Source organism: Diceros bicornis, chromosome 1 (genome assembly GCF_020826845.1).
Source record: "Diceros bicornis minor isolate mBicDic1 chromosome 1, mDicBic1.mat.cur, whole genome shotgun sequence".
Classification (NCBI taxonomy): domain Eukaryota; kingdom Metazoa; phylum Chordata; class Mammalia; order Perissodactyla; family Rhinocerotidae; genus Diceros; species Diceros bicornis.
This window is the reverse complement of record NC_080740.1, coordinates 27,376,171-27,395,178: the sequence shown is the minus strand read 5'-3', so window position 1 is coordinate 27,395,178 and position 19,008 is coordinate 27,376,171. Positions and strand designations below refer to the sequence as shown.

General features: G+C 33.5%; 1 protein-coding gene across 9 annotated transcripts in view; it reads right to left on the bottom strand.

Annotated features, from left to right (window-relative positions):
• PPIP5K2 (diphosphoinositol pentakisphosphate kinase 2) overlaps positions 1-19,008 on the bottom strand; it is a 73,512-nt gene that overhangs the window by 11,822 nt on the left and 42,682 nt on the right. For 5 of the 9 annotated variants that reach the window (XM_058537010.1, XM_058536962.1, XM_058537034.1 and 2 more), the window contains 8 exons: positions 15,247-15,374; positions 14,573-14,687; positions 10,920-11,027; positions 10,712-10,828; positions 8,064-8,231; positions 3,934-4,006; positions 1,967-2,086; positions 1,005-1,067 (listed from right to left, as the gene is read on the bottom strand). In XM_058537010.1, coding sequence (XP_058392993.1) covers positions 1,005-1,067; positions 1,967-2,086; positions 3,934-4,006; positions 8,064-8,231; positions 10,712-10,828; positions 10,920-11,027; positions 14,573-14,687; positions 15,247-15,374 — 892 coding nt within the window. Of the gene's footprint in view, positions 1-1,004; positions 1,068-1,966; positions 2,087-3,933; positions 4,007-5,531; positions 5,706-8,063; positions 8,232-10,711; positions 10,829-10,919; positions 11,028-14,572; positions 14,688-15,246; positions 15,375-19,008 lie in introns of all 9 variants that reach the window. The other 4 variants (XM_058537081.1, XM_058537117.1, XM_058537172.1 and 1 more) reach the window with 3 other exon arrangements.

The following is a 19,008-nucleotide window of genomic DNA, read 5'->3' as shown; positions in this document are numbered from 1 at the left end:
ACTTGTGTTCAATCCTTTAGCTTCATAAATGTTTTTGAAAGACTTATTTGCAGTTAAAAAGAAAAAGAAAAAAAGTTCCAGGAATAAAAGTACCTTCATTCTGAATAAAAGCAAAAACTTGTATGCTTTCTTTTAAATTCTTTGATCCTAATTATTTAAAAACAATCAGTAAATACTCCCTCTTGCCCACAAGAACAAGCTCTATGTAAAGCTGTAAGAATGCAACAATTCAGCTTATAAATAATGGCCACAAAACACTTTCCTGTTTAGCCTCAAAAATTAAATTTAATTGAATCAGCTTTCTAGATTTTTAGCTTAGTCTTCTTCCTATGAGGAATACTCCAAATTTTAACAAAAAGCAGTGGTACCAAAAAGAATTGGCTGCTTAACAGCAAACCATATTGCCACATGAGGTCAAAGTGAATGCTGGGTGAAGTTTTCAGAGTGCTCCAGACTGAGTTGGGTTTTGCTTTAGACAAAGAGCCAGGGATAAAAGATGTTACACTGTGAAATCTACATCCCCTGGTTCCCAAGGACTTTTCAAAGACGCATCTCATTTGGCTATTTGACAAGTGTGGCTCTGCATTTTTGTTAAATAGCTCAGTAAAATAACCATGTGATCAGAAATCAACAAGGAAAAAAACATTAAAATTATTAAGAATTAAAAAGAAAATAAAGAATATTAGTTGTATTTTTTAAATTTGTGTAGGCTGATCACTTGAGAAATTAGATGGAATTTTCAGGTGCTAATTTAGTATTAAAACTCATCATCATTGTGGTCACTTAAAAGTTTGATGAGTAGCGCACTAAATTCTTGTGTAAATTACAGATGAAAAAGGGAGCTAGACAGTATCAGTACTTTGGGTGAATAATAAGTTGGAATCACATGCCAATTGAAATTAAGGACAGAGAAATGATGATACTGTTTTACCCCACATTTTGAAATAAAAAAATAAAAAAGGATGAAGCAGGGGAGTATCTTTTAAAATAAAAGCAAAACGTACCATTGGTTGGGTGTCGAGCAAATGAGATAGAAAACCTTTTAACAGCAGAACCGCGTGTGGCGTCTGAGAAAGAGAAAAACAGGTACCTGAAATTCGTAACAGCTACCAAAGGAAGGACACTTAAAAAAAAGAGGGGAAAAACAAATAAATAAGGAGGTTAGAATTAGGTGACATGCAGAAGGGACAATGAGAGAGGGGAATAAGCCAAATACTGGTTAGAAGAAGTAAAATGGCTTGATGATAGAGGCAAAGTGTTTAATGAAATATACAAAAGAAAGAAGCAGGATGAGCTGGCAATTCTGGTAAATCCATGTTTTACTGACTAAAGTAAATTTGTAGATACACGAGAAAAAGTTTTAAATAAAGCTAATCCTGAAAGGGCTAATAAACACTCCTATTAACAAAAGGGACAAGCTTCCATGCGCCTCACAAGATACCCTGAATATTAAAACTGAAGGTATATTAACAATAGTGAGAGGATCTCCTTCAACTAGGGATCCTAAAATATTCTCATCCTATATTTATTTTTATAAAAAATTGCCAAGATGATATTTTCTTCTACTTATAAACATTCTATTCACTTTATTTTATTTAGATCAGTATCAGTAAGTAAATTTAAGGGTTAACAGTGAACAAAAGTTTAAAAGATCAAAGAAAGATTCATTCTTTATAATACGGCTTATCAACTATCTAAAAGAAGAATACACATCACGCAGTTCTAAATTTCACATTTCAAAAAACTACTCATTGAACAAGTACTGTAAGCCTAACTACAATTAACTGTTGATGAAACATGATTCCAAGCTGTGGATAATAAAGCACTGACAGTCATTTAAGCAAAGGGTGCTAGGATTCCACTTGAATCAGTCAGTGGCCTTAGGCTTGCCTTTGAGAAATACTGTATGTTCATGGATGTGTGCATGGGTGTAGGTATGAATCTGTGTGTGCATGTGTGCACATACCATCTATGCAGCCAGAAGAGGTCAGCTTTTTACGATGAGTACGAGCATAATCCTGTAGGTTAGGTGCGCTTGAAGAACCCCCGAGCACCGAGGTGCTAAACAGGCCCGCACAGTGAGACCCTGATGGGAGTTAGAGAAAATACATACAACAACGGGTGTTCTTCCATTCACATTGGGAATTCATGCAGCATGCAATAACTTGGCTCTTACCACACATATTTGGCAGTGCCTTGAACAGGCTCACAATTTGCTTGTAATGTCAACTTTAATACAATCACCACCACCACTTATCATATGTACAAATAGGGGTATTTAACACTGGAGGAAATGTTTTCTTTGAAGAAAATAATATGCCGACACAATAATTAGACATATACATATTAAAAGTATTAAAAACACTACCATAAAAATTAATTTAGGATGATAAAGGACTCTGTCAATCAATTTACATGAGCAGATAGATGAAGTCATATAAAAAAACTTCTCCTAGCACAAAGTCATATTAAATCAATATTTTTGAATGTATGTCTATAAATGAAGAATCTTTTCTGATGCCCCTGCATTAAAAATTATCAATATTTTTCATGAAATAAAGCAAATCAAAGCTTACTTATTTGTGAGAAGAACGGGTAAGAATAATTTCTTTTATGTCATCCAGGCCTAAATCACTTTAAATTTCTAATACTTAAACGACTTAAGATCTTAATTAATAAGACCCCAATGAAATACATTATTAACAGATAAAACACAGCCAGTATAAATTGATGCTTAACTTGTAGCAAAAGTCTTTATACCCAAGCAAAACTTTTACTGCTGGATAAGGATTAAATCAGTTCCCATCAAATATACTATGATACATGAAGGAAGGAGTAATATATATATATTTCTGGCAAGATACTGTGGGAATATTAAAAGCTATCAACATAAGCTATACGTAATTAACTAAAGAAAGATCTTCAAGTATGCAGACATCAATGGACAGTTCACATACTTAGTATAGCGATCATAATGCGTACATAGCTGAAACTTATAATGAAATTTATTTTTGCTTTTATTAAACCTATTTAGACAACTACTTACAGAAAATAATATGCCATTACCTCATATAGTTTATCAACAATGAGCTTAAAACCAAATATGTTTAGAAAGGTGTTTTTCAACGTTGCTTTGCTTGAATGTTAGCAAAGAACTAATTATGTTCTATAGGTCAATAAAGATAACACTGCCACTGTGCATTAGTTTTGCTTTGGTTTCCCTTAAGAGATGATGAAAGGGAAAATTAATATACCCAGATGGGATTGGAAACACTACTCATTTAAAAAAAAATTTTTTTTTTTTTTGGTGAGGAAGATCAGCGCTAAGCTAACATCTGTTGCCAATCCTCCTCTTTTTGCTGAGGAAGATTGGCCCTGGGCTAAAATCCGTGCCCATTTTCCTCTACTTTATATGTGGGACGCCTTCCACAGCATGGCTTGATAAGCGATGCATAGGTCCATGCCAGGGATCCGAACCTGCAAACCCCAGGCCACCAAAGCAGAGCACGAGAACTTAACCATTACGCCACTGGGCTGGCCCCTTAAAACTTTTTTTTAATCAGAATAGTAGGAAGTTCTCTTTTGTATGCAATAGCATATTTTCACCTTTTATCAACTGGGAAAAATGAAGTTTCCTTTCCAAATTAAAACATGTTGGGATCTTAACTTACAAAATATAAGATTAAAAACTAGAATTGGCAATCGAACTAAGTAGTTTACATTACAGGCATTCAAAAGGGTTATGAAACAAAATTAGATGTTATTTCTTGTTCATAAACTTTATTGTATATTTCTAGTTGTGTAACTCAAAATAACATTAAATAAAATCTAAAGCATAGCATTTGGTCATGCTTTCACCACTGAAGAGTTTTACATGTGTGCAAATAGTGAGTTTAAGAAGGTTTAGAACACAATTTCCTTTAGACCACATACCTATAGTAGGGTTCTGCTTCTGTTCCACAAGTGTTCTCGGTGTTCGCAGGTAATTAGCGTTTTCAGATACAACCTGCACAAGGAAAGCAAAATAAATGAGGTAAAACTGTAAAATAAATTAAAAAATCCATACTTCATTTGCAGCCTGTTCCAGACAGACAGAGGTTAATAAGCTGTATGATAAATATTAGTAGAAATACATAAAACATGAAAGATCATGCAAGATCCCCTTCTGAAGGGAGTCCATTTCATATGAGGTCCTTGCAATGAAGTGGTGCGAAGCAGGCATTCAGAATGAAATACCATGAATAAAACAAGACAGATGAAAAGAAACAATTAATAGATTGATATAATTTCACTCTCTCTTAAAAGAAGCCAAATGCCCACTCTTAAACAGCTCCTGTGTTTGAAGGGGGGGAAAAACAATCACAAACGAAAGAAAAGACAGACAAAGACTGTTGAGGTCACCATACAATTACTGATCCATGCACGGGCTTTATCAGAGTAACCTTTAAATATTCACAGCCTTAATGGATACCATAATCCCTTTTCCTATAATCAAATGCATTATATTTCCAAAAGGAAATTGCTGAAATTCTCGGAAAAGTCACGTGTAACAGCAGACCTTCCATTGTAAAAAAAAAAAAAAAAACCCTTGGTATTTTAAGTTTCCAAATGTCATCACAGAAAGTCCTTCTGAAGTCATTTTATTTTGACCCATATTGTCCTGGGCACATATACATTGCCCCCTCTTATCGTTTTTTTTTTTTTTTATGAGGAAGATCAGCCCTGAGCTAACATCCATGCCAACCCTCCTCTTTTTGCTGAGGAAGACTGGCCCTGGGCTAACATCCGTGCCTATCTTCCTCCACTTTATGTGGGACGCTGCCACAGCATGGCCTGACAAGCAGTGTGTCGGTGCAGGCCCGGGATCCGAACCCGGGCCGCCACCAGTGCGTGCACCGCTACGCCACGGGCTGGCCCCACCCCCTCTTATGTTAAAGAGAGCGTTAAAATATTATACAACTAAAAAATTATCATACTGTATGTATCCTTTAAATTAGATACTTCCAGATAATGCAAAAGTAAAGGAGAGAACGATCACTATTAGATATATCCTGCTAATTACCACACAGCCACATAAATTTTGATATTTTAAAATATGTTCATATTCTCAGCAAATTCCAAATGGAATCTAATTTTTCAATTATGAGGGAAAAGATTATTAAATTTTCTAACCATCAAATTATGTAATTTTGTTTCTGAATGTTTTAAAGGACAACTAAGGCAAAGAAAGATTTCTTTCCTTTTTAAAAAATTTTATTAACAAGATAAAGTTCCAGGAGTGGATATTTTACTGATTAATTTTTTAATCCTGGATATTTAAAACCCTCCCAGTAAAAACGATAAACACATGCAATGTAAGTGGTTTCCTTTCCTCGAATATTGTCAGATATCACAAGCATTTTGAAACGAACTCAAAAACCAGAAGGATTTACTCTGATGTAAAATATAAGGGATTAGATGTCCTCAAAGACAGCTGTATGTTGCTCTGAATGCAGGGAGGAAAAATGTTTAATGAAGTAAAGTTTAAAAACCTGTTGCCATGAGCCAAAAATACTGGATGTGAAAGCCAATGATTTGGGGGAGACAGGGGAAGAAGTGATTTGTTCCCCTGATCTGCGTCTTCGACGCCCAGTACCCACACCACTGGTATAATGCAGCCAGGTACCAGTACCCTCTGGGCTAGACACACTCAGGGGGCTCTCTTCCTGGAAGTGAGAAAGGGGGCAAAAAAAAAAAAAAAAAAAAAAAAAAGCAGAGCATGCAAAGTTAGATACAACAGAGCCAAATGATCAGAAAGAAAAAAAAATACAGTTTGTTTGCATTTGCTTATCAATTTTTAAAAAACTATTAAACAGTAATTTGGGAGCCAAATATTCCAATATTTGAGAAATTGATAGGAATGACTTATAAATCTAATTGTATGTGCTAACAATTATGAGAATTACCTCATTATCTTAAATATACAAAATATTTATACTGCTTAATAGTTGTCCCTTCCCTTTAACTGGAAAGATTTTAACAATTTTCTATCTTAGCAATTTAAAAAATATGGAAAGTATTGTTTAATTTTATATATTCAAGAGGTTTTGTGCTATATTGGGTAAACTTTTCAATCCAAAGCACTAAAGAATTGTGCAAACTGTTAAAGAGATTTCACTGTATATAACGTAGAAAAGAAAATCTGTCTGTCAGACTTAAAAAAAAAAAAATTAGAGATCATAAGATGGATTCAAATTGCACTTGTTTACACTTCCAAGCTATCTGTTTACCCCCTCCAAAGATTATTTAGAGTTCAATAGGCAAAACATGCAGCAAACATTCTCATTTTACATGTTTGCATGTTCAGGTTTCAGACAGTGAGGACAGAGTAAAATCTACTTGCACAAAATGAAGAGAATAGTCTTTTTCTCTGTGTGTCTTTTGGAAGTACAAACTTCTGATATCCATGGAGATGGTGGACGCTGGAAAAAGTCTTCAAGGTTTTACTTGAATAATTTACCTTATGGAAGTAAAAGTTTAGCATGGCATAGAAATAATCTCTTGAAAGCAACTATTTAAGTATTTATGAGAAAAAGGTTTATAAATGTGTTCTGAGTTTTAAGAGTTAACAAAGGGCAGTGATTTTGTTGAAGATTTTACAAATACAGATGAGTTGCAAAATGAAGACTCACAATACATGTGGCTGTATCATGTTATAGGCTTTTTGGAGTATAGGAGAAGGTTAAACGGTGAAATTCTGAACAATCTGATTAATTAATTGCAGACTGCTTTGTTCAACAACATCAAAATCACTGCGTTCACTACCTAAACTACAAATGGTAGTTTAGGTTATATTAATATATGTCATTTCCTGATGTTCTGAAATTAAACACACCTGAACATAACACCACGTTTCTCATTTTTAAATTAAGCTATAATAGAACAAATAATCCCAAGTTCTACAATTGCTAATCATCCTCTTTTATAATTTAAAATATGTATCACATTCACAGGAACCCTAACTAGTATACAATTTCCATCAAAATGACAACAATCTATTTTATTGATGGGTGTTTTCCTATATACAATTGTCAAATTTCATATATATTTGAAATTTGAGAATCATAAAGCACTTATGTTTGTATAATTTGGGGCTGTGGAAATGAGCGTAATTCTTTGTTGTTTATATTCTTACTCACCAACTGCTAGATAATGTTATACCTAACTCTTACGACTTCGCATATTTAATTATCAACAAAAAATATTTTTCTCACATAAAAGTTGATGGTTCTTCCTATCTTAAAGAGAAATTCTTGCTTTATACTTTTATTGGAGCATTAAGAAAACATTTATAAGCACTGATCTCAATCAGTGCTGGGAGAATCATCCTATAGAGAATACAGATAACCCAAAATACATGTATTGAAAGTATAAAAATATATACAGATGTTAAAGATTTACTTAACAAGCTACATTCCAACTGTTCAACTTTCCTTTTAAATGTTATTTTAGTAGTTATTTAAATGTTATTCTATTAGTGAACATAAGAATTAGCCTGTTATTTAACTGTAGATCTTAATAGAAAAGTAAATTTTTCAACTCTCTCATCACATTTTCAAATTCCTATACTGATTTTTGCAATCAGGCTAACAATTTAGAATTTCATATCTTAATCTACAGTGTCATTGGAATCAGTTGCTGCTGAAGCATCTCTGGCAATTCTTCACTACTTTTAACCAAAAATTATTCCTGATCCATTAAATCATACTTTTATAAAAGTTCTTTATTAGAATAACCTAAAGTGAAAAGACAAAAAAATGGATCAGTTCTTAGAAAGGCCTAATTTTACAATTTCTATTCAATTTTGTTATGAAAACTATACATAAAGCTCCAAATTCTGAAACTAATCTCTATTATTTTCTAACTGCCTCTATATTTTTTAAAGTTTGAAAAACAGACAAAGTTGACAATTAAAAATCTGTTAGGTTCCCAAACTCCACAATTAAAGCTGTATTTTCTTTTCTGTTTTATTAAAATATAGTTAGTTTACTTTATGAAAAACATGCTCTGATACATATACTTACTTCGTTTGTAGCCATCTTCCTAGATCTTGGAAGTGGAGACTTCCTGTGTATATGAATTGGCTCTGATACCATCGGTTTGAACAATATCACAGCTCGATCAACCTCATCTTTTTTAGAAGTATGTGGTTCGTCATCATTATCAATTTTAAAAGATCTCTTGCCTTCACTCTGTGGGCAAAGAATACAACATATAAAATTCAGGTAAAACAACAATCTCCTCTGATGAACAAATTCAACCACAAATTGGTGAAGTCACCTGAACTACACATACAAGTTTGTTTATTCAAGTGAATTAATATTAATTGAATTCTTACAACAGCATAGCATTATACTGAGTATTAGGACTTCAAGAAATACATATACTCTATGGATAAATTAAACAATAAAATGACAATAAAAAGCCATATAAAAAAAGTGCTTAATTAAATTTCATCAAATGCTCAAATAAATAAGCAATCATAATAAATGACAGTAAGAATGAGCAGAGATCAGTTTTGTTATAGAGAATGTCAACCAGAGCACAAACTAAAACAGCCTCTGAATTTATAAATTTTAGAGTATTTAAATTCTATTACAAATATTTCAAACAAATGTGGTGACTGCATACATAAACAACAATCACTTGATGACTCACTAAATATTTACTGTGTGTACACATGAATAAGACACAGTCCCAGATTCTAAGAATCTCACACTACAGTACAGAAGACAGACAAGTTAAAAAATTTCTACCAAATACCCATCTATAATCGAATGGATAAATTGGGGCACAAACAATAAAACACATGTTTTAAAGCAATAAGAATGGACAAACGAAAACTAAATACAGTTACATCAATGAATCTCACAAACCTAACGTTACCATAAGCAGCCAAGCAGACGTACGCAAACACCCTCCCTGAAGGAAGGGTGTAGAAAATAAAGAGGAACTGCTTTAACCGGATAAGGGATACCTAAAACCTTGAAACAACCGTCACAATTAATAATAAATCATTGAAAGCCAAGTGCACCCACCAGCACTAAATCTACTCAACATTTTACTGGACATTTGTCATCCTTCAGAGATACGAGCATACACAGAGAAAATCTAAATGACTATGGATAAACTATTAGAATGAATAACAGCATGTAAAGTGGCTAGTTAAAAATCTTTATACAAAAATGAGTTAAAATTCAATACAACAATAACAAACGGAAAATTACATTTAAATAAACCATTTACGATAGCATAAAAAAAACACAAAGAACTTAGGAATTAACCTGACAAAGAAGGTACAAGATGTAAAGAAAATCTTAATTTTATCAAAAAGATATAAAGAATAGCTAAATAAATTCAGAGATATACCAAGTCCTTAGACTAAAAGATTCAATCCTGTAAAAGTGTTCTTTCTCTCAAAATTGATCTGCAGAGTTTACATAATCTCAATCAAAATCGCAAAAAGTTCTCTTTGGAAAATACTTTTCACTTTAGTTTGGGAATGAATAATGATGCTTAGTATCAACACTTTTATTCAACATCATACTGGTCCTATCCAAATGGCCAATACACATATGAAAAGGTACTAATTCTTACTTGTCATGAGGAAAATGTAAATTTAAACCACAATGAGATATCACTACATACCCCCCAAAATAGCTACATCAAAAACACTGATCACACCAAGTGCTGACAAGGATATGGCAGTATCTTTAGAAAACTATTTGGAAAACTATTTGACTATATCTTTTAAACTTGAACGTATGAATATCTATGACCCAGCAATTTTACTCCTAGGTGTATACTCAAAAGAAATGTGTACATATGTTCACTAAAAGATCTGTATAAGAATGTTCATAAAAGCATTCATCTTCATAGCTTGAATTGGAAACAAATCAAATGATCATCAAAGCAGAATAGATCCACACTGCACTACATTTATTTAATGGAATCCTACATGGCAACAAAAATGAAGAAAAGAATGGATGACTATCACAACCATAATGAAACAAAGCAGCCAAATCCACTCCCCCCCTAAAAAAAAGCAGGCATTTTGTGATTTCATTTACATAAAGTTCAAAAATAGGCAAAATTAATCTACAGTGCTAGAAGTCATGAGAGTAGCTAACTCTGAGGAGAAGACAGGGAGACTATGATGGGGGGGGCCACAACTGGGTCTTCTGGAATGACAATACTGTTCTACCTAGGACCTGGCTGGCTGTTTTACAATTGTGTTCATTTGTGATATATCATTAAGCTATACACTTATATGATTTAGGTACTTTCATCAATACGTATTATAATTTAGTAGGAAAGTTTTAAACTGAGTACATATTTAATTTTGTAAGTTTATTATAAGGACTAAAATACAATAATTCGTGCCAAGTGCTTAGCATGGACTAGCCGTCAAGTAAAACAACAACCAAAACCAAAACTATAGCTATCCATTCTAAATACTGATCTTAAAAATCCAAAGACTCTAAATAAACGGTACAATTCTAATATGCCTAAAAATGTTGTCTACTTAAATCACACCTAAAGTAAATTTAAACTGTCTTGCTACTTAGTAATTGAGATAAGAATTATAGTACATTAACAGAAAACTCTTATGGAAACCTCAGGAAAATCTAGAACTGCAGTAATCAAGCACTGAGAGTTTCATCTTCATTACCTCTCTTGAAGCTGGTCTATATCCATAGCCAGATGGTAAATTTTTGTCTTCTTCACATCCTTTGGCTCCCGGACTAAAGTGTAATTCAACATGAAAGCGTTCCTCTGAGGAAAGATCCTAAAAAATATTGTAGAACATTTTCAAAATAAGAAACTTCAAGCTATTTATTTACCTCTGGTAACACAAGCAAATCGAGAACTCTTTTTACCTTGTTAGGATCCTCATATAGCATGATAACAATCTGAGTCATGTAGTTGAGTTCATTGACAACATTCAAGTAATCCATAGCTCGTTTCCACTGTTCATCCTTTGATTCCTGAACAAAAAGTATAAGGTTAAGCATTTTCTCATATTGCATTACTTGAAAGTCACTTTATTTTCATTATGGTATTTGTTTAATCCTGAGTGATACCATACAAATAAGATGAATACTTACATGCACAATCTTTCAAAATATCTCCACTATATTTAAGTCTCAATAAATTACTTCAGCTTAAGTAAATTATTTTAAAAATCTCTTACCAGTATTATTAGAAACTCTAATGGTATCTTTTTGTTAATAGCTTATAGAAAGTAAAAATAAAGAATCTCTTGAAATATGATACCTACAATTGAATTCTAAGGGGCAGTTGTTAACCCTAGGTCCCAAAGTACCTCGTATAGTATGCATCATAAACAGAAAACTATCCTACAGGAGTAGTGCTATCATGTAGTCCATATATGCAATACATGCCTATCTGTAAATATCCCTCATTCACTGCAGTGATATTTTAAAACAATCAGCAGGAGGAGGCATACGTAGATTATATTAATCTTACCATCTCCTTCAACACTCCTCCGCCTTTAAAGAATCATTGGTCTTTAAACATGTCATCATAGTACATCAGAACTGAAAGGGATCTTAGAGAACACATACTACAATTCCAGGTAGAAAATTCTATCTGAAAAGGTAAAACTACTCAAAGTACAAAGTCTACAGTCGATAGCCAACAGGGTCTACTTAGACCTTATGTACATCACAGATAACTTTCATCTCATATGTCATAAACATTACAAATATATAAGCATCAAAGAATTTTTTGTATACAATAAGAATATACAATATTCTGGACTTGAGTATACAATGTGCCTTGTTTTAAAAAATAAAATTTGGTAATTTGGTATGCAAAAGCCCAAACTGAGAAGACCATATGCTGATTACTCATCTAAAAAAAAATTCAGCATATATTTCCTTTTTAAATTGAGACATTGTACATCCCTGAGGAAGCAATCCCCTTTTGAAGTTTTTGGAAGAGTAAAGTTGAATCAATATCATGTAATTTGTCTAATTACATGTATTCTTAGCTTCATTTCAACGAATGGCTATTCACATCTCTAAATGCTCCAAGGCCAAGCCACAGAGCAGCTATTCTCAACCTAAGCTACACCTGAGAGTAAAAATTGCATCTGTGTGTCTGTGTGCTTGGTGTGTCTGCCTGTGTCTGTATTTGGGGCAAGGATGTAGTTATGTGTTGCTTAACAACAGGGATATGTTCTGAGAAATGTGTCAATAGGTGATTTTGTCCCTGTGTGAACATCACAGAGTGTACTTACACAAACCTATATGGTATAGGCTACTAAACACCTAGGTTATATGGCGGTGCAGTGCATGAATATTTTTTTCAAAAGTGACAAAACAAATTAGCATAGCACTGCTGAATTTCACTAGATATAAGTTACTGAAAGCCTAAAGGGCATCAAGGAGGTTGTCAGTGAGGGACTAAAGGGAGGTTAAGAAAAACGTTATTGGGAGCTATAGGAAAAGGAACACTTGCTATGTAGTGGCAGAAAGTGTAAAAACACTGTATCCTATGGACAGTGGAAAATAGGAAGTGTATCTAATGCACTCAGTGAGCTAGCTATGGAGATTTCCAGGAAAAATACTCAAAGTGTCACCAAGATTCTTCTCACTGCCTGTGATAAACTATGAGAAGAGAGAGATAGGCTACAGGGAAATTAATTATAAAGGAGCCAAGACTTGCTGGGTTCAAAAATAAAACCGTTTCTCATTCCCAGCCTCTCTAGAGAGCAAACAATGCTATAATTAAAAAGTGGCTTCCTGGAAGAAAGGAAACACAGGAATCCGTCATGAAAACCTGGGTATGATTGTAAAAACACTTGCTAAGACCTCAGAAATATTTAAGGAGATGCTTCACAGACCTTTCATAGACACAAAAGACTTGCTCAAGACCTTACGAGCGTGCATCTCTGATGTTCACTATTAAGCAATAAGGACTGCTGAGTGCTGTCCCTCAGCAGCCACATAGGGAGCTCAACGTAGAAAAGGGCTTATTCTCAAGAGATGAGTGTGATTTTTTAAAGAAGATTATAAATTACTCCATTTTGTTTTGTATTTAAAATTACACCATCTTGAACTAAAAATAAACAGACCTTTGGATCCCCAAACTTCTTTGGGCAGGAAACAGGTTGAAGAAAACTACTCAGCTACAAACATGAGCTTTTTTATGGAAAAGGAAAGATGCTCAGATGAAGCTATCAAGAACCAAAAGTATGAACTCACGAGCCATTGTAAACAACTCTCTGGCAGTATGACAGAGCCCTAATTAAGAAATGGGCAACATGTAGCTAGGTGGATTGCAAAAGTGCTATGGACCAGTGACTATGGGGTACCTTCCATTTTCCTCTCTTTTGAAAGGTTATCCAATGCCTATCCCACCAGTGTATGCTGGGTGTTTGAAGGACAGATAATTGGTCTCTTCAGTTCATAGGTCTTTGAATTGAGATTGAGTGCTCTTGAGCACTCAAGGAGCTATGCCCAAGGAGCTCTATCCACATCTGGACCTGATTTAGATGATAGATCCTGGATGTCAAGTTTATGCTGTAATAGGATAAGACTGGGGGAATACTGGAGGAAAGCTTAAGTGAATTTTCCATATGGAGAGAAATATGGATTGTGTGGCCAGTGGACATATTGTACCAGATTCTGTATTCCAAAGATGGCCACCACAGTATACCCAATCTCAAGTACTCATCTTACAATGTGACAGGGACACTCCACTCATCTAGTAATGTGGGTCTATTTCCCCTCCCCTTGAACCTGGATGGACCTCTACGACTGCCTCAACCAATAAAGCTTAGCGGGAGTAATGTTACATGACTTCATAAGCTAGGTCATAAAAATGCCCTGCACTTGCACCTTGTTCCCTTAGGAAGCTCACTCTTGGAACCCAGCTGCCATCTTTTGAGGAAGCACGTCACACGAGGAAGCCAGATGTAGATATTATGGTCAACAACCCCAGCTGAGGTCTTAGCTTATAGCCAGCATCAAGCACCAGACATGAGAGCAAAGCTTTAAGATGATTTGAGGCCCTGCCACTGTTGGACTACAACCTCACGAGAGACTCAAAACAAAACTGCCTAAGTGATCACAGTCAAGCCTTTAAATTATGAGAAATAAAGATAAAATGACTGTGTTTTGTTTTAAGCCAATAAGCTTTGGTATGAGATTCATTACATAACAGTAGATAAGAGGCACAATGTCCAACCAACCATAAGTCCTGTCAATTCTAACTCCAAATAACTCAAATTTATCAGATTCTCTTTATCTCAATGCCATCAGTCTATAACATCACCTAAAATATTTTACATTATTGTTTGCTTAAATGAATCTTCTCCAAAGGAAAGAGAACATGTCTTTCTCCCCAACATCTAGCATAGAGCTTGGTATATAGTAGACCCTTGATAAATGAAGGTAAATGATGAATTATTAAAGTTGCCCAGTAAAAACTGGTGTTTGTGATTTGATTACAAATTCAAGGAAATGTATTTGTTAAGTAGATTGGAATAACTCATTTTACTTACATTGCATAAGGCACCATAGCGAAGAATAGATAGTAAAGAATGCACATGACTTTCACTGGTGAAATATAATCTGGTACGGACATGACGTTCAGGAGACAGAACACCTCTGGAATATCTAAAGTTAGAAGCAGACAGTGTTAAAACAAAACCATATAGTCAAAACTTCAGTACTGAAATTATTTTGTAAAATGGAATTTAATCTTACTAGAAATAAAAAACCATAATAAGTAAATCTATCACTCTTCCAACAACAATTGAGGAGTTATCTTAGTAGATACTCTTCTAACATGAAGATAACTGGAACTAACCGGAACCTCTGAGATTAGTCAAAGAAGAGCTAACGCTGGTCAAGTTCACTGTAAATAGGTCATTTTAGCTCCTCTATTAGCAATGACAGAATCTAGCAGACATTTATGCTGCTGAATGGAGTACACACTGATGCCCATGTGAATGATGACACATAGCCCCTTTCCTTGTTCACCTCAGTTTTTCCCCAATTTGGAGCCAAAAAGAATCTTGGGTGAAAGTTAACAATTAGGAAGACCTAGGTAATCCTTATTTCCACAGTGTGCCAAGTGACACACTCCTGATTTCTTCATTGAAACATTAAAAAAGTAATTTAGATTTGAAGTATGTAAAAATAGATGCCTATAAATACCAGTACAGTCTCTTACACAGGATGGAGTTTATTCACAGTGTCATCGTCTTGTGTCCTCTGAAGGTCTGAGCGAATTTTTCTAACTAGAGGCGTACAGTAGCCTTTGGCAATCTCCAGTTTTTCAGCTTTAGTTATACCATATTCCTGAGCAGAAAATACATGATATTAGAAAAAGAGTATAATTGCAAAGAGCTCTAACAAATGTACTTAAAGAATTCTAGTGAGAGATAAATACTTTTATTAAGCCTTTTTTTGAACATTATTACACAACTCCTAGTTTATATTTCTGCAACTGCAAGTATACTATTACCAAAACTATTAAGTATAATTGGAAGGATTTCTTGGTGGAACTGAAAAAGCAAGTAATTTCTGAAAAGGGGAGGATGAATGGATGAACGCAATCTTTATGGACAGTAGTTCAACTTAATTGGAAGAAACAACCCTAAAAGAAAGATGGATTAAGGACACAAACACTGATGCATAGAACAAATAGTCAATAAACCTATGATAAGAAATATAAATTGAAACTATGAGATTTTTATCTATTCAAACGTCAAAGACTAAAAAGGCTAACATATTATTTAAGAGCCTTTAGCCAGTACTTTTAAAGTTTTAACTAGTGGTGGGCAAAAAATGCCATGAAATTATCAAATTTAATGATGTCTATAATCATTATGAGTTAAATTTATAATGAGGAATTACAGTCTGAAGTGTCAAGAAAACATAGTAATTGTAATAATTGTAATAAAAATTACAGTTCAGAGAGATAGATTAGAAAATACCTGATACGAAAAATCTGTGTTGTGTGTAGATGGGAAGAGAGGGGGAAAGAGGAAGAGACAGAAACTAGGGTAGGGGGGAAGGAGAGGGAAGGAAGGGAGAGTCAAGAGAAGGAGGGAAGAAATAGGCCTACCCTTTCTAAGTTCATTCTGGGATACCTAAATCTAAAGGCTACTTCCTGCTATCCTGTACTTCCCAGATGGCAAAACATCAGTGTGGATAACAGATCTCAAACCTGCCTAATAAAGAAAAGGTTGACTGATTACAGATAGAAGACCTAAGAAAATGGAATTTCTTGGGGCCATTTACCTTAAACTAAAGCTTGGTTGGTTCAAGAATCTCACCAACATAGATGAATGTGAACTGGGAATGCACAAGGGATATATATATATAATTGTGTATGTACTGTGTAAAATAAAATGTGTAAATAAAAGGAAAATGTTGGAATTAAAAAACGTCAGGGGAAAGTTTTTGTTGTTCTTAGCAAGGCATGAGGAAACAGGCACTCATACACTGCTCGTCTGAAAGAGTTGGTAAAAGATTGCTGGAGCTACATGTAAAGATATGTGTAGAGAGTGAAAGAAATGAAAAGAATCCAGATATCTAGTACGAGAAATTGGTTAAATAAATTATTATTATATCACACCATTCAGCCATTAGGAGTAATGATATTTATATAGCTTACTGATATGGAAAGAAGTCTCTGATGCTAAGCAAAGGAAAAAAATCAAGTTGTAAAATAGTATGCTTTTCCTGGTTCCATTTTTGCAAAGAATAATACATGTTATATAGATGAACTGATGAGAAAAATTATATCTGCATGAATTTAAAGAAAAAGGCCTTTAACAATTTTCCAAAACATTGAAATGTTTTTCTCTAGTTGATAATGTCAGTGATTTTTTTTTTTGCTATATCTACATTTTCTAATTTTACAACAAAGATATATTCCTTTTGTGATAAATCTTTCCCTTCAACACAGTGACATATTGTGTTCATCTGCCACTGCCAACTGGGACCAAATAATCGTTAGATACTCAAGTTCTCATATGTAATTACAATATTTCTGCCATAAATAGAACTGATTAAAATACCAGATGAGGCTATTTGAAAGCTTATTATGTGGTGATACTTAATGAGAGCGTCATTGGACTTTACATAGCAAATGCTGTTATAAAGAATCCTCTGCATTTCATAATCTATAAATAACCAAAGAAACTGTCGTTGAACTTCAATAAATGTGTGCCATCTCAATTAAGAGAATCTTAACACCAAATTAATCTTTAAATGTTCTTACCTACCACCATACCGTTGTCCATCATACCACTGTGACTATTTTAAAGTATCACTTTTAAACCAGGGCTTCTATTTTCTGAGAATTGAGACTAGTTAAAAAGTGAAGAGTTGATTCTATCATACCAAAAATATGTATCATAATTAAAATTAGTTTAACTGTTAAAATAACTAAAAAGTAATAAACCATGTTTGTCATATTTAAGCTTAGATATGATTAGAATTACATAATTCACATAGCATAGATATTAGAATTAATCAATTCAATGTAAGAGTGGAAATGGATTTTTTAGAGGCACAGAAATATTCTGAAGTACACCAGAACATATATACATTTTTCTTTCAAAGATAGTGATACTCTCTTAATCTAAATTAGCATATTCTAAACAAGTCAAAATTTTATATTATTTAACTGAGTCATCAAGCCTCTAAGCTTGAAATAGTATTTATTTGCTTGAGAACTATGTGAAATTTTCATTTTTTCCATTACAAACTAGTTTCATTACAATTACTATGAATATGTTTATAATTTTTAGTTACTTGTTCAGTGATTGAAAACGCCTGCATTTTGTCCATGATTTTGGATTTATGAAGGCTAAAGTAATGAAGCAAAATAATATTTACTGAACTGAATTAAACACTACATTAAAAAAGAAGAAATCCCAACTTTCTGCCACAATAAGGAATATCAAGCCAAAAAGTTAGAGAAGTAATTCCCAGGCTATCCTTTCCTCAATATATAATCTAGCAGATAAAAAAACCTCTGCTTTTAAAGCTACAAATTTACCAAAATTTAATGATGAATTTACCAAAAATAAGACTTTGATTCCTGGAAACTTGGGTATAATGTTCTCTGAACAGTCCCGAGATTTCAAAGATAAATAATCTATCCAAGAAAAATAATTTTGGAGATGTCTTCAAACAAGTTCTCAGACTGTTGTGAAAATCTAACATAATTGCATAAAAAGACAATTACTGTAATAGCGACTGAGAACAGCTGAGCATGACAAATTGCTTTAAAAGATACAAATGATGTCTCATATCTTTCCTAAGCATTCTAATCTTTAGTGTGTCTTCTAACTATAATACTTGAAAAAATTCATTATAAATATTTAGTTTACAAGAAAAGGTGAGAAATTTCTTCAGCTATATAAGGAAAATACCTGAAATACATACACAATGTAAGTAGGAAAAACTACCTAAAACCCCATTAATACTTGAGTATTCCTTTAAGCCCAACTTGTAGAAACCAACTTTTCATTCCCAATGCGAGAACGGTTAGTATATATAACTGAGAAAGAAGAGGCGAGAGATTAAATAAGCCATGTAATGACACAGACATGATTATGCTAATAAATCATTTGTGCATTTTGCCACTGAGTAGGTGACGCATTTAGACAGATTGAAAATCTACCTTGAAAAACACACATAGCCACCATAAAAATTTAAAAGGGTCTTATATTTACAGCTTACCTGTTAAAAAGTACACTTTTAAATAATCTTCATTGTAAGAATTGTACAACTAAGATGCACTGAGCCTGGACTAACGTCAAAGCAATCCAAAACAATGAAAAAATTCAGGGTTTTATTTATGCTTCCAATGCAAACTAATTATACATTTACCAGAATTAACAGTAACCATTCTTCTCAGAATCAGTAATAAGAAAAATTTGAATAATTTTCTATCTTGAATTTGATAGCAAAGATG